This window comes from Hyperolius riggenbachi, chromosome 3 (assembly GCF_040937935.1).
Source record: "Hyperolius riggenbachi isolate aHypRig1 chromosome 3, aHypRig1.pri, whole genome shotgun sequence".
NCBI classification, from domain to species: Eukaryota; Metazoa; Chordata; class Amphibia; order Anura; family Hyperoliidae; genus Hyperolius; species Hyperolius riggenbachi.
In genome coordinates, this window is record NC_090648.1 from 108,550,826 (window position 1) to 108,566,313 (window position 15,488).

At 44.8% G+C, this 15,488-nt stretch overlaps 2 protein-coding genes across 5 annotated transcripts in view; one reads left to right on the top strand and one right to left on the bottom strand.

The window, feature by feature from the left end:
- Window positions 1-7,578, bottom strand: part of LOC137562925 (collagen alpha-2(IX) chain-like) — a 39,074-nt gene extending 31,496 nt beyond the window's left edge. Inside the window, exon 1 of the mRNA XM_068274740.1 lies at window positions 7,461-7,578. Coding sequence (XP_068130841.1) covers window positions 7,461-7,533 — 73 coding nt within the window. The 5' untranslated portion in view covers window positions 7,534-7,578. The remainder of the gene's footprint in view (window positions 1-7,460) is intronic.
- The window catches only part of TCF7L1 (transcription factor 7 like 1), a 278,593-nt gene continuing 270,572 nt past the window's right edge, over window positions 7,468-15,488 (top strand). The window contains exon 1 of one of the 4 annotated variants that reach the window (XM_068274748.1): window positions 7,468-7,544. The gene's annotated coding sequence lies outside the window, so the exon portion shown is untranslated. Of the gene's footprint in view, window positions 7,545-7,571; window positions 8,003-15,488 lie in introns of those variants that run through there. The other 3 variants (XM_068274745.1, XM_068274746.1, XM_068274747.1) reach the window with 3 other exon arrangements.

The window sequence follows — 15,488 nt, forward strand, 5'->3', positions numbered from 1 at the left end:
TGGGTCAAACGAAGGACTTGAAAGGCTCAGAAAAGTCAAAAATAGTGAGATATCTTGCAGAGGGATGCAGCGCTCTTAAAATTGCAAAGCTTCTGAAGCGTGATCATTGAACAATCAAGCCTTTCATTCAAAGTAGTCAACAGGGCCGTAAGAAGCGTGTGGAAAAACCAAGGCGCAAAATAACTGCCCATGAACTGAGAAAAGTCAAGCGTGCAGCTGCCGAGATGCCACTTGCCACTAGTTTGGCCATATTTCAGAGCTGCAACATCACTGGAGTGCCCAAAAGCACAAGGTGTGCAATATTCAGAGACATGGCCAAGGTAAGAAAGGCTGAAAGACGACCACCACTGAACAAGACACACAAGCTGGAACGTCAAGACTGGGCCAAGAAATATCTCAAGACTGATTTTTCTAAGGTTTTATGGACTGATGAAATGAGAGTGAGTCTTGATAGGCCAGATGGATGGGCCCGTGGCTGGATTGGTAAAGGGCAGAGAGCTCCAGTCCGACTCAGACGTCAGCAAGGTGGAGGTAGAGTACTGGCTTGGGCTGGTATCATCAAAGATGAGCTTGTGGGGCCTTTTCGGGTTGAGGATGGAGTCAAGCTCAACTCCCAGTCCTACTGCCAGTTTCTGGAAGACACCTTCTTCAAGCAGTGGTACAGGAAGAAGTCTGCACCCTTCAAGAAAAACATGATTTTCATGCAGGACAATGCTCCATCACACGCGTCCAAGTACTCCACAGCGTGGCTAGCAAGAAAGGGTATAAAAGAAGAAAAACTAATGACATGGCCTCCTTGTTCACCTGACCTGAACCCCATTGAGAACCTGTGGTCCATCATAAAATGTGAGATTTAAAAGGAGGGAAACCAGTACACCTCTCTGAACAGTGTCTGGGAGGCTGTGGTTGCTGCTGCATGCAATGTTGATGGTGAACAGATCAAAACACTGACAGAATCCATGGATGGCAGGCTTTTGAGTGTCCTTGCAAAGAAAGGTGGCTATATTGGTCACTGATTTGTTTTTGTTTTTGAATGTCAGAAATGTATATTTGTAAATGTTGAGATGTTATATTGGTTTCACTGGTAAAAATAAATAATTGAAATGGGTATATATTTGTTTTTTGTTAAGTTGCCTAATAATTATGCACAGTAAGGCTGCTTTCACAGTAAGACGTTACGGGCGCACGTTAGTGCATTGGTTAGTTACATTGTAACGCTGCACGTAAATCTTAGAGTGCAGCATGCTACGGCGTTAGAGCGGCTTTGCCGCGTTAGCCTGCTTGCACAGGCGCAGTGATTAGCCACATGGCTAATTAATATTCACTGCACTGTGCTGACGTCACTGGCGGGACCACGTGATGCGGAGTGTTCCACTCACGTGGTCTCCACCAGCGCATGCGTACTATTGTACGCATCACGGACGCATCACGGACGCATCAAAGAGCCGCTTAACGCGGCTCTTTGCTAACGTCCTCTGCCACCACCACCATGTGTTGCGTTAGGTGCACGTTATGCAACCTTAACGTAGCACCTAACGCAACGTCTTAGTGTGTAAGTAGCCTAATAGTCACCTGCACACACAGATATCCCCCTAAAATAGCTAAAACTAAAAACAAACTAAAAACTACTTTCAAAAATATTCAGCTTTGATATTAATGAGTTTTTTTTTGGGTTCATTGAGAACATGGTTGTTGTTCAATAATAAAACTTGCCTAATAATTCTGCACTCCCTGTATAGTGTTTTACAAGTTACTTACTGTGCGCCGCTATAGCCGTAATTCATATTATGGTCTATGGTGGCGCCGGCTGCGCCCAAGTCTCCTGTGCTGGACTGGGAGTGTTCGTAGGTGGGTAGTGCTGTGCATGTGCTTATTTGTGCTGCAAAAATTATCTTTCTATCTTTTATAGTTTTTGAGATATTCATGTTTTTATAAAGGTCAAAATTTCACTCAGGCTCACTCAGCCTTTGCGATGTTGTTTGGGGGGGGCGGAGTGAACTTTTGACCTTTATAAAACCGTGAATATCTCAAAAACTATAAACGATAGAAAGATGGTTTTATGCAGCACAAATGAGCACATGCATAGCACTACCCACCCATACCAGTCTCATGTCTGTATGTTGTTGTATGGGGGCTGGGTAATGGTGTTTTGGAAATAATAAGTGCTATTATCGTCAAAATGAAAGCATCACAAAAAAAAAACAGCCTGAGTGCCCCTGAAGACGGGCCTATCCATACTGCGCATTCTCGTGCTTGCACAGTACGGAGCGGCCTTCTTTGGGAGCACTCCGGCTCCCGAAGATTACCAAAGCCTCGAGCAGTGGCGGAAGTGAGCAGTCTCCAACCCATCAGTCGGAGACTAACGCGGGATGAAGCGCTGGAACGAGGGGACCGTGGGAGGAACGGGAAGGCTCTATAGCAGAGTTCCCAAACCCTGTCCTCAAGGCCCACCAACAGAGCATGTTTTGCAGAAAACCACAAATATTCACAGGTGAGGTAATTAGTGTCTCAGCAGAGCTGATTAACTACCTCTGTGGATTTCCACAAAACATGTGCTGTGTAGTTGTTACAAAAATCATCGTACAAACTTCTCAGTTTATGAAACCACCGACTCCGAGTACTCAAAATTGCTCCGACTCCTCAACTCCAACTCCACAGCCCTGGAAGACATAACAAAAGTTGTTTAGGTGATACCTTTAATGACTAACTGTACAAGATTTTTCTGCAATCTTTCAAAAATTTAAGTTTCTTTTTCTTCAGGCATGTTTCAGAACCATACAAAGTACTGTCACATACTCAAACTTATATATGATTTTCTATGTAAGAAAATCATGTACAAGCTTGAGTATGTAACAGTACTTTGTACGGTTCTGAACCAGTTCTGTATCATGCCTGAAGAAGAAACTTAAAGAGAACCCGAGGTGTGTTTAAAGAATGTTATCTGCATACAGAGGCTGGATCTGCCTATACAGCCCAGCCTCTGTTGCTATCCGAAACCCCACTAAGGTCCCCCTGCACTCTGCAACCCTCATAAATCACAGCCATGCTGTGAGGCTGTGTTCACATCTGTAGTGTCAGTCTCAGCTGCTCCCCCGCCTCCTGCATAGCTCCGGTCCCTGCCCTCGTCCCTTCCCTCCAATCAGCAGGGAGGGAAGGGATGCAGGCGGGGACTGGAGTTCTGCAGGAGGCGGGGAGAGCAGCAGAGTGACACTATACAGATAAACACAGCCAGCTCTGACAAGCTGTTTGTCAGCAGCGTGGCTGCGATTTATGAGGGATTGCAGAGTGCAGGGGGACCTTAGGGGGGTTTGGGATAGCAACAGAGGCTGGGCTGTATAGGCAGATCCAGCCTCTGTATGCAGATAATATTCTTCAAACCCACCTCGGGTTCTCTTTAAAAGTTTCGAAAGCTTGCAGAGAAATCTTCTACAGTTAGTCATTAAAAGTATCATCTAAACAACTTTTGTTATGTCTTCGGATTCTGTCCATGACCATCACCGGACCACACGCAAAGCTGGGTACACAAAAGATAAATCTTTGAAAAGTGAAAGATCAAAGATAAATCTGCAGATAATCTTTGTAAAAAAGTTCACTAAAGTCCTCAAAGCCAGACGTAATATTTGTCTCTCATGCTAGGTATACACCATACAATTTTATGGCAGATTTACCTGCCAGATCGATTATTTCCAACATGTCCGTTGTGAATTTGGATCAATTTTCTGATTTTTTGTAAATCGTTTTTTGATCGATTTTCATTCAGTTCTACGAAAATAGATTTAGAAAAAGGATCGAAAAAATGATTTAAAAAAAAAAAAAAAAAAATCAAAAAAAAAATTGATCGAAATTCAGATCAGAAATGTTGGAAATAATCGATCTGGCTGGTAAATCTGCCAGAAATTGTATGGTGTGTACCTAGCATAAAGGTGGCCATACACTGGCCCGATTCGCGGCCGTTTCGACAGCAGATTCGATCCTGGGATCGAATCTGCTGCCAATCGTTCGCGCTAAACGGACCCGCCGATCCGAGGTAGGGTGCGCGTCGCTAGCGGCGGCCGATCCGGTATACATTACCTGACGCTGGCTCCCGGGCGTCTTCTCCGCGCTGCACCGCTCTGTTCCGGCTCCATCCCGGCGCTTCCTGTGTCACTGCAGTGACCAGGAAGTTCAAATAGAGGGCGCTCTATTTGAACTTCCTGGTCACGGAGTGACACAGGAAGCGCCGGGATGGAGCAAGAACAGAGCGGTGCGGTGCAGCGCGGAGAAGACGCCCGGGAGCCAGCTTCAGGTAATGTATACGGGGGGGGGGGGGGGGGGCACAGGCGGCATGAGCAGTTCAACAGATTGTGATCGGTTTCAGGCTGAAATCGATTCACAATCTGTTTGCAGTAAAGGCAGCCATACGATCCCTCTCTGATCAGATTCGATCAGATAGGGATCTGTCAGCTGGTCGATCTAATGGCAAATCGACCAGTGTATGGCTACCTTAAGTCTTTCAGATTCATCCTGGTGGATCTGATCTGCAGATGACTGTGTTATTAAACCAGGTGTTTATGAGATCTGCAGATATCATAGAGTATGAATGCATTTTGCAGGAACAGATCTTTTGCATGTGTTCAGCATCTTGAAAGATCTGTCTTTCACACCTCCCTGACAAACCTATTGACAGATAAATTCCTCAGTTTGCAAAGATTTGTATCTGATGGGCTTACTCAGCTTGATGCTAGGCACACACCATGCGTTTTTTCAAGAGATTTTCTGTTCGATTCGATTTTCCGCTCGATTCTCTTATCTATTTCCATTCACTTCTATGAGAAATCGACCAGAAACCGATCGAAAATAATATTGGACATGATGGAAATTATCTATTGAAGCATCTATCTAACTGTGCAGGAATGCTCTCATACTACACAGAGGTGGCAAAATTGGCCTTTATTCTTTAATTTTCCAAAGACTTATCTTGTGTGTACAGTCTGTGATTAAAGGCAGCCATACACTGGTCGATGGCCACCAGATCAACTAACAGATAGATCCCTCTCTGATCTAATCTGATCACAAAGGGATCTATTGGCTGCCCATACACTGCACACAGATTTTAAATCGATGTCAGTATGAAATCGATTCTCAATCTGTGGAGCTGCCGCTGCCCGCCGCTCCCAGCAGTACATTACCTCTCTGTCTGTGCGAGTCCCCGCTGTTCCTTCTGTCCGCGCTGGGCGTCTTCTCTTTACTTCCTGTCATGTCCTGTGACCAGCGGAAGTCGAAACAGTAGAGGGTGCTCTGCTGTTTGAAATTCCCGACAGGACAGGAAGTGAAGAGAAGATGGCCAGCCGGAGAAGGGACAGCGGGGATTCGCGCCAGTGGAGAGGTAATGTATTGCTTTATCGGTCCGGGGCCAATTGAATGCCGCTATCGACACACCCCCTACCCACCAGCGATTGAGAGAAATTTGACGGTTCGGTCAATGTTTGCGTTATCGATTTAACAGCAGATTCAATCACAGTGATCGAATCTGCTGTATATCGGCGGGAATTTGGCGCAGTGTATGGGCACCTTTAGTATGTAGCCTTTCAACCAATAGGCACAAATAAAGGACAAATAAAGGACTATGATGCCTCACCTGACTGTTAATCACCCAGAAGGACAAAAAAAAGCAGCAGTGAATGTCAAGTACTTCTGTGTTTTAAATCAACTATGCTTAATATATACACAATATGAAGTTGATGTAATAGGATCTTTACCTTGAGGAGGAGAATGAAGATTTATAGGTAATGGATAACTAAAACTTGTAAAAGTTCAATGCCGCTCTCAACCAGACTTTATATATCCAAAACAAACACGGCACTCACGTGCACTTCTGTACTCACACTAGATCCTCACCCATGTCAGTCCATATCCCCTGCTCAAACCAGATATAATCCAGCATGTGTATGTAGCTAGATCTGGCTGAGCTAACAGTCCCCTAAGTGATAGTAATTATCGGAAACTGATGATCCCCAATAAAAGTAGTGATCCTTGGGAACCTGAAATGAGAGGGCTATGGAGGCTGCCATTCGTATTTCCTTTTAAACAATACCTGTTGCCTGGCAGTTCTGTTGGTCCTTCTGGCATCAGCAGTGTCTGAATTACACATCTGAAACAAGCATGCAGGTAATCTTGTCAGATTTTTAACAGAATCATCTAGCGATGATGGGCAGATTCAACTAAGAGACCAATCTCTACCTGATTGAATCTGATTAGAGAGAGTTCTGTTGGCTGCCCACACGCAGGCCGATATCAGATCGATCTCATGCTAAAATAGATCAGGAACTGGCCTTGTGATGCCTCTTGCCAGCCTGATGCTGCCCCCCCCCATGTCAAATGTGCCCTTTACTTGTCCGGCGCTAGTTCCATACATACACACGCCCCAAGCGGTCGCTGGAATAACATGGGCACGTGCGTCACATCACATACATGCCCACGAGACGTAGATGCTGGCAACAACGTGGGTCATATGTATGGATGGAAACCGGCGCCCAGAGCCAGCAGCAGACACGGACAGGCAAAGTATAGGGCACTGGCAGAGGGAGCACATTTGACAGCAGAGCAACCGCGCCAGAGGTTTCATCGCTTGTTCTGATATTGCTCACCTTTACTGCCGCACACCCGATTGACCACAACAGCTTGTCATCTTGCAGCATCACAAGCAGCTCTGTGCTACTGCACAAACCCAGCCATACTTGCGCAGGTGCAGCACAGGGGCAAAAATAATGTTTACTTCAAGCTTATTGCCACTTTTACAGCTATGGTGATCTGATAACTGCCATTACCACTGCAGTAATATAGTGACTCGAGCATCAATCAACTGATTGCCAGCTTTATAAATAGGTCCCATAATCTTTCTAGCATGCGGATCAATCATACCTCCCAACTTTTTAAGATGAGAAAAAGGAACACTTATGCCATACCCCTATCACACCCCTAGTCACACATACCATAAAGATTTCTTAAGAAAAATATGTTGTTTTACAAATCAAACTCCACTGGTCCTTTCTATCCTGGTTCATTTTTCATCATATTAACATTTTAAAATTAGTAATATATCAATTTAGAGGATGGGAATAAAGTGTAGAGTCAAACACATTTTTAGTAGAGAAATATATATTTACATAGAAAGAGGGACACATGAGGAGGGAACGGGACAGATGGAAAGGGCTCCCAAAGAGTGACTGTCCCTCCAAAAGAGGGAGAGTTGGGAGCTATGATCCATAAAGACTGTTCAGCTTATTCAAATCACTTATCTGAAAAAGAAGTTGAAATTGACAAGCTGCTGCCACATCAGCGTTTCCTTGTGATGCGCACACAGTTGTGATGAAATAACAGGCAATAGCGGGACATGGCTGGAAGCACTGATTGTCAGCCCAAAAGTCACAGGCGAGTACGGAGACAACAAGGGCTTCCACCGCTAACAAGCCGCATCTCACCTCGCCCCGGAAACACGGCGACAATCACCAGCAGAGCCACAAACAACACACGACATCGCACAGCGAGAGCCATCGTCCTGGAAGGTGATGTGTTCAGACTTCCGGCAACACTTCCTTGTTCCGGTACACCGGTTCAGCCTGCAGCCGCCATCTTGCTACACCCGGCTGCGATTGGCATGTAGAGATGACAATTGTGCTGCGGTGATGTGCGCCGTCTTGTGGTATGGATACGCGGTCACTGTTACCTCTCTAGTGACTGATCAAGAAGACACTGGTTTCATTTATTGTGAGATTTTGAAAGTGGATACGAATCATCTTTATGATATACAGATTACCCTGCAAGCTTATAGTGAACCACAACTCCTAGGAGTGCGCAAGGAGCTGAAAAGAACCAACAATCCCTCTTACTAAAATGCTGTGTAAAACAGAAATTTGCCTTCTTAAAATAGAAGGTATTTGCGATTATTCAGGTTGTACTATGATTCTGAGGTGTCCCATAGTGCGTCACTGCTGAGGCTGATTTGTTTCAAAAGGTAAAAGAGGTAAAGAAAAATTTCAATTGTGCTCATTTTAACCGATATGGAAATGGAACATTTTATTGTACAATACAAAACTAGAAATGTAATGACTACTAATGTTAGAGGCTGCCATATGTATTTCCTTTTAAACAATACCAGCTGCCTGGCAGCTGTACTGATCTATATGCCTAAAGGTGCGTACACACGCCATACTTAAGCAAACGACGGGTCCCTCGGACCCTCCCTGAGAGGATCTTTCAAAAACAGCCTTATCAGTCCCCCGACAGCGTGTACACACGTGCTACTGTTGGCAGAACGTCCGCCCAGCGGGAGGGTCTGGCGGACCCGTCGTTTGCAGAAGTATGGCGTGTGTACGCGCCTTAAATAACACCAGAAACAAACATGGCTAATCTAGTCAGATCTGACAGTATTGTCAGAGACATCTGATCTTCATGCTTCTTGTTCAGGTTCTGTAACTAATGCTGGGCATACATGGCATTTTTTTTCTTATCAATCGAGCCGCTGATGGCTCGATTGATAATTTCCGACAGGTCCGATCAGTGAGGCGCTTTTCCCCGCTCGATACAGACGAGCGGGGATCGATCCAGGCGCCGGCGGGGACGAGTGGGGATGCGCCAGGATCGAGGGGGGGCATAACTCTCACCGTGTATGCCCAGCATTAGAGGCAGAGGATCAGCAGGACTGCCAGGCAACTGGTATTGCTTAAAAGGAAATAAATATGGCAGCCTCCATATTTCTCTCTTCGGGTTCTTATTAGGCCCGGTCCACATGAACGCTTGGAGGACGGTAAACAAAGGCCGCGATACCCATTATTTAACTACTGTCCATTCAAATGAATGGACAGCCGTCACTATAATCGTTCACCTTTGTTTGTGCAAATGTTGCGTTTTGGTCTTGATTTTCCCCATTGTCTGCCCAGTGCTTAGGCAATCCTGGAAGCAACAGGTTGCTTTCAGAATCGTTTACCACCACGTTTCTGTGTCCCCCGGCGGGGGTCAAAAACAACGATCGCCACAGCGCTGCGTAATATGTTGGTGCTTTATAAATACAATAAATAAGAGGAACCAGCCATTACATGGGGTTAGAAACGTTTGCAGAAATAGCCTTTCTTCCAGGACAAGGGACATGGACCTCCTTCCGGTTGTTGCCTTATATGTGTTTATTTGAATTGCATAGTTACCATTGCTGCGTATGTAGGCCCATGCAGGCATAAAGTGTGGGCGTATTGCGCATGAGTGGGTACAGGGCTGTGGCGTCAGTACAGAAATCATCCAGCTCCTCAATTTATGAAGGCATGGACTCCAGGTAGCCAAAAATGACTCTAAGGCCCAGTGCACACCAAGCGGTTTTGGCAGCGATCCGCCAACCGCATACGCCTGTGAAAATGCTTGGCTAATGTATTTCAATGGGATGGTGCACACCAGCGGTTTGAGGTTTTTAGCAAACCGCAAATGTGCCTCCTGCTGCACGTTTGCGGTTTGCAGAAGTGTTTCTGCCTCAATGTAAAGTATAGGAAAAATGCAAACCGCTCTGCAAAACGCTAGATCAGAGAGGTTTTCCAGGCGTTTTTGTTACTGAAGCTGTTCAGTAACAGCTTTACTGTAACAATATATGAAATCTGCTACACAAAAACGCTCCCAAAAACCAGGGCTGTGGAGTCGGTCCAAAAATCCACCGACTCCGACTCCGACTCCTCAGTTTAGGATTCCACCGACTCCGACTCCACGACTCCGACTCCTCTAATTTGCATATTACAATTTTGTTGATTAAAAGTATGTAACGTGAAATTCGTCTCTTAACTGCCAACGCTTAGGAATTTTACAAGACAACTGAAGTGAGAAGGATATGTAGACTACTATATTTATTCCCTTTAGACTAAAACTAGTCCTTGGTAAGAGTACTTGTAAAAGGTACAAACCGGAACAAAGAACATCTATCAGGCCCTAGGCAGTGTAAGTGTGGGTACATGTAAGAATGATGTGCAGGTACTCTGCAGGGGAATGAGGAGATTGTAAACAGACAACACCTCTGTGTTCAATGTGCACAGCATTCTCAGTGGATTCCCTGCAGCTCTGTGGGGAGTGCATATGTAGAGTATAGTACTACTGTGTAACAAAGTAAACCTGAGACAGATGAAATTAAAGTTTTATACATACCTGGGGCTTCCTCCAGCCGCCTTCAGGATAATCAGTCCCTCGTTGTCCTCCTCCGCCACCTGGATCTTCTGCTATGAGTCCAGGTACTTGAGCCAGTCAGGCGTAGTGCGCATGCACACACTCCGCCGCCAGGAGCATACTACACCTGTGCAGCACTATTGCGCAAGTGCAGAATGTTCCTGGCTGTGGGAGCGGCATGCGGCCGGACAGCGCTGACTGGCTGAATTACCAGGACTCATAGCAGAAGATCCGGGTGGTGGAGGACAGCGAGGGACTGATTAGCCTGAAGGGGGCTGGAGGAAGCCCCAGGTATGTATAAAACTTTACTTTTCATCCGTCTCAGTTACCCTTTAATTTGTAGTCACCAAACCAAATTTTAACAACAAATCAAATTATTTGATTTCATCAGCAAAGGGAGTGCATACATTTGCATAAATCAGCATCAGTGCAGAATTATTTCCATCTCATTGACCATCTCTATTAGTGACATAGCTACACATCAGGCTTTATTCTTACAGCATAGATGTTATTTAGTATATATAAGAGATTCCTGTGTACACATCATATATACAGTCACAATCAGATATGTATATCTGACCTTAAAAATACGGGGACTGCTTTATTGAAGCAGCACAAGTAACTAATTTTGATTGGTTTATTTCATTTTTGTGGACTAAGCACAGCTATTACTGTATATATACTGTATATATACATTATTTTTAATGACTATTATCTGAGAAATAGAACATTTTATCATATTTTTTATTTTAATTACAGTTACAAATTCATTAGGAGTTGGAGTCGGAGTCGGTGCATTTTTTCCCGACTCCGACTCCGACTCCAGGCACCCAAAATTGCCCGACTCCACGACTCCGACTCCACGACTCCGACTCCGACTCCACAGCCCTGCCAAAAACACTAGGCATGTTTAGAAAACGTCTCTAAACATGCCTGGAATCAATCTGAAATCTGCTCCAAAAACCGCTTGCGGTTTGAGGATCTGCTAGCGGTTTTGGTGTGCACTGGGCCTGACTCCACAGCGCTGGGGTACTTATACATACTTAAATTATGCTCCCACGCAGTTGTTTGCATAAGTTATTTACTGTTCCCTGGTGTCCAATGCCCCCCCTTCCCCATACAGATCTTTGGTATCTAGTGCCCCCTCTCCTATACAGTTCCTTGCTGTCTAATACTTCCCCCCACCCCCCCCCCTTCCCTCTTCTTTTTCAAATTCTTTTATTGAAGTATTGATACAGTGTATAATAAGAAATGCAATGACTTCCATCTACAAAAATAAAAGCTCCTGGTATAAAGGTAAGCAGTTTGAAGGCAGATGCAATTCCTAGATATCCAATATGAAATCGGGTTTAACAGGCATATAGAACTTCAAGGTCTTACTATAATAGAGATTGCGTCAAGAACTGTGTCATCTAGGTATATACCCTTATCATAAGGAGCGGTATATGCTTCCAGATTATCATGACAGCATTGAGCGTGTATAACACTTCTAAGTTTTAAAGAATGAAAGAACAATAAACCGGCTGGGTCCAAGGTTTCCAGACTATTAATCCTTCTTTACGCAAAGTAGTTCAACACCTATGGGGGTCAGTGGTGTGTGGGAGTGGGATTTAGATCAGCATTTGTGCAAATTCTTCCGAATATCGGAATACCATCCAAAGGCGCCAGATTTTTGAGAACTTTTCCTCTCTCCCCTGTAAGTTATAAACTATGCGCTCTAGGTCATGTATCATATCTAGCTCTTTTACCAATTCACGCAGTGTAGGGAGGTCTGTGGTACCCCATTTCCTCACTATTATAGTTTTGGTGGCATTAAGTATATGGCGCACCACTGAGCCCTTATAGGCCCTCATGCTCCAATTATTTAAATTGTTTAAGTAGGTTTGGGGATTGAAGTCCAGAGGTCTATTGGTCATTTCCTTTATCAATTTTTCCACTGTAATCCATAATTGTGTCAAGGCTGGACAACTTCATAAAATATGGAGTAAGGAGCCAGTGTGAGCTGTACATCTCCAACAGGAGGGGTCTCTTTCAGGGAATATTCTGGCCAGTTTGGCTGGGGTGTAGTACCATCTCGCTAATATTTTGTAATTAAGTTCCTGAATTCGCGACGTGGTAGATGTTTTATGGGCATATATGCACATTTTAGACCTCTGGGCTTCAGTGAATGTGGTGTTTAGTTCTTTTTCCCAAGCACCAAAATATGTTAGATTGTCCATATCTTGGGTTACGAGCATGGAGTAGATAAGTGACAGGGTTTTCTCCATGGGCTCAGTGGCTTGACATATCTGCTCAAACTCCGATAAATTACGCATATCTGAAGGGCGAACACCCAATGAGTATAGAAGATGTCTACATTGCAGAAATCCCCACCAATCAAGTCTGGGTTCTCCAACGTTAACTCTCAGGGTGGCTAAGGAGTGCCATTCTCTTGCTGTACAAAAGTCTTTTGCCCTCAGTGGTGTATTAAGCTTCCAATTCCTAAGAGGGGCACTTAAACCTCCCATTGTGAATTCAGGATTGCCCAGTATTGGAATTAGTGGGGACGGCCATGGAGAGAAATTGGACAATGTCCGTATTTTGGAGAACACCTTCAGGGTATTGCCTACCAACTCTGAGGTTGACCAGTGAATTTTTGGGGCCCGAGATGACCAGGGCAGATTCGTCAAGGGGAACGGGGTAAGAGACTGCTCCAACCCAACCCATTGTTTGATATGGCTATGCCTATGCCAGTCGAGCAGCCTAGTCAGAACTGCGGCTTGATAGTACTTTTGAACATCAGGGACAGCCAGTCCTCCTGCCAGTTTGGGTCTGAATAGGACATTTCTATTTATCCTGGGTGGCTTCCCCTTCCAGATGTAGCTATTAAATATCCTCTGCACCTTTCTCAAAAATGCTGTGGGTATAGAAATAGGGAGGGTTTGAAATAAATATAGTAGCCTAGGCATTACGTTCATTTTTATGATCGCTATCCTGCCCATCCAGGAGAATTGTGGTCGATCCCACTTTTTCAGGTCAGCAGTGAGAGTATCCAACAAGGGTGGGAAATTTTTGTTGAATAAGTCTACTAGTCTCGGGGTGATTTTAGTGCCCAGATACGTGATATGATCTTTATTCCATTTAAAGGGGAAGGACATGTTCAGGGAGGTCTGAGTGTCCTTTGGTAAGGAAATATTAAGCGCCTCACATTTATCCAGGTTAATTTTAAAGAGTGAAAGATTACTGAAGGCATTGAATTCTGACAACAGATTGGGTAGCGTAATCACTGGATTGGAGATATAGAATAACAAATCATCTGCATAGGCAGCAATTTTGTGATTTTGACCATTAATGGAGAAACCAGAGATGTCTCTGTTTTTACGAATTTTGCACAGGAAAGGCTCCAGGGCCAGGGCAAATATGAGCGGTGAAAAGGGGCATCCTTGCCTCGTTCCATTTGAAATTTGTAGGGCCTCTGATAAAATCCCATTGACCCTTACCCGTGCAGTAGGGCAAGAATAAAGTGCTCGAACTCCATTTATCATTTTTCCGCCAAATCCAATGTGACCCAGCACTTCAAACATCCATGTCCAGTCGACCCGGTCGAACGCTTTTTCAGCGTCGGTTGATAATAGCATCAATGGGGTGTTGCCCGACCGGGCCGACTGGACAATATTCAATGTCTTTATAGTATTATCTCTTCCCTCTCGTTTTGGGATGAATCCCACTTGGTCCCAATGCACTAGGTGACCCATCCACTCCGCCAATCTGTTAGCAAGGATTTTTGAGAAGATTTTTAAATCTAGGTTTAGCAGAGAGATGGGCCTGTAGCTTGCACAAGCTGCTGGGTCTTTTCCCTGCTTGTGTATCACTGATATGTGTGATTCAAGCGTCTGAGTCGGAAAGGACTCATTCTTATCTGGGTCTAAATTGTTGTTAAAGGCGGTGCACATATGGGGAATCAGAAGATGACTAAACCTCTTATAATATTCAATTGGTAGGCCGTCTGGCCCTGGAGCCTTGCCCGCTTTAATCTGAGTAATTACCTGTGCAATTTCTAGTGGGGAAATATCTTCTTCCAAAGCTTGTACCATCTCAGGTTGTAACTGAGGCATACCAGCCTCTTTTATATAGTCTCTCATAGCCTTTCCAAGAGTCACCTTACGGTTGTCTGCCTGATCTGGTAACAGGTTATATAGTTTATGATAAAACATTTTGAAGGTATTGGCAATGGATTCACTGCGTATATGTTTTTGGCTGTGTGGGTCTATGACTTGGGGAATATAATTCCGTCGTTGCTGCTGTTTTAAGGCCCGGGCCAATAACTTCCCTGGTTTGTTCCCTGACATATAAAACGCAGATTTACATCGGAAGGCTGCCTTTAGCGTTTTATCTCTCATTATGGTTCTTATCCCCTCCCTAGCCTTCTGCAGTTGTTCCAATGTCTGTGGGTCCCTGGAGCGCTTATGGCTTCGTTCCAATTCTTGGACTTTCTGCAATAGTTCAATGAGATCTTTCTCTTTTTCTCTCTTTAATCTCGAGCCCAATTGAATTAGGAAGCCCCTCAGAACACATTTGTGTGCCTCCCAGACTGTGGTAGCTGGCGTCTCTTCCGTAACATTCAGCTGGAAATATGATTCAATTTCTGCCTCAATTTTACGTGCAGTATCTTTATCAGAGAGCATTGAGGAATTAAGTCTCCAGCTGAATGGCATGCTTGTTTTAGGTGCGCAGTTGAGATCCAGTACCACTGGGGCGTGGTCAGAGTAAGAGATTATACCAATGTCTGCCTTGAGAGTTTCTGATAGGAGGTTATGCGATATCAGGATAACATCTATTCTGGAGTAAGAATTGTGTACCCCAGAATAGAATGTGTAATCTTTAGTAGTTGGGTTGAGCAATCTCCAAACATCTACTAGCTGTCTTTCATGAAATGCCCTCTTAATCTTATTTATTTTGGAGAAGGGCAGATACCCCTTCCCTCTTCTATACAGTTCATTGGTGTCTAGTGCCCCCCCTCTATTCAGTTCCCTGGTGTCTAGTGCCCCCCCCCTTCATACAGTTCCCTGGTGTCTAGTGCCCCACCCCTCCATACAGTTCCCTGGTGTTTAGTGCCCCCTCTCCTCCATACTTTTCCATGGTGTTTAGTGGTCATCCTCCCCTATACAGTTCCCTAGTGTCTATTGCCCCTTCCTCCCTTATACAGTTCCCTAGTGTCTGGCGCCCCCCTCCCTCCTCTATACAGTTCCCTATGGTCTAGTGGTGCATCTCCCCCCCCCCCACCAACTCCATTGTCACAAGTTTGCTTTAAAGTGTACCTGAGATGATACAAAATA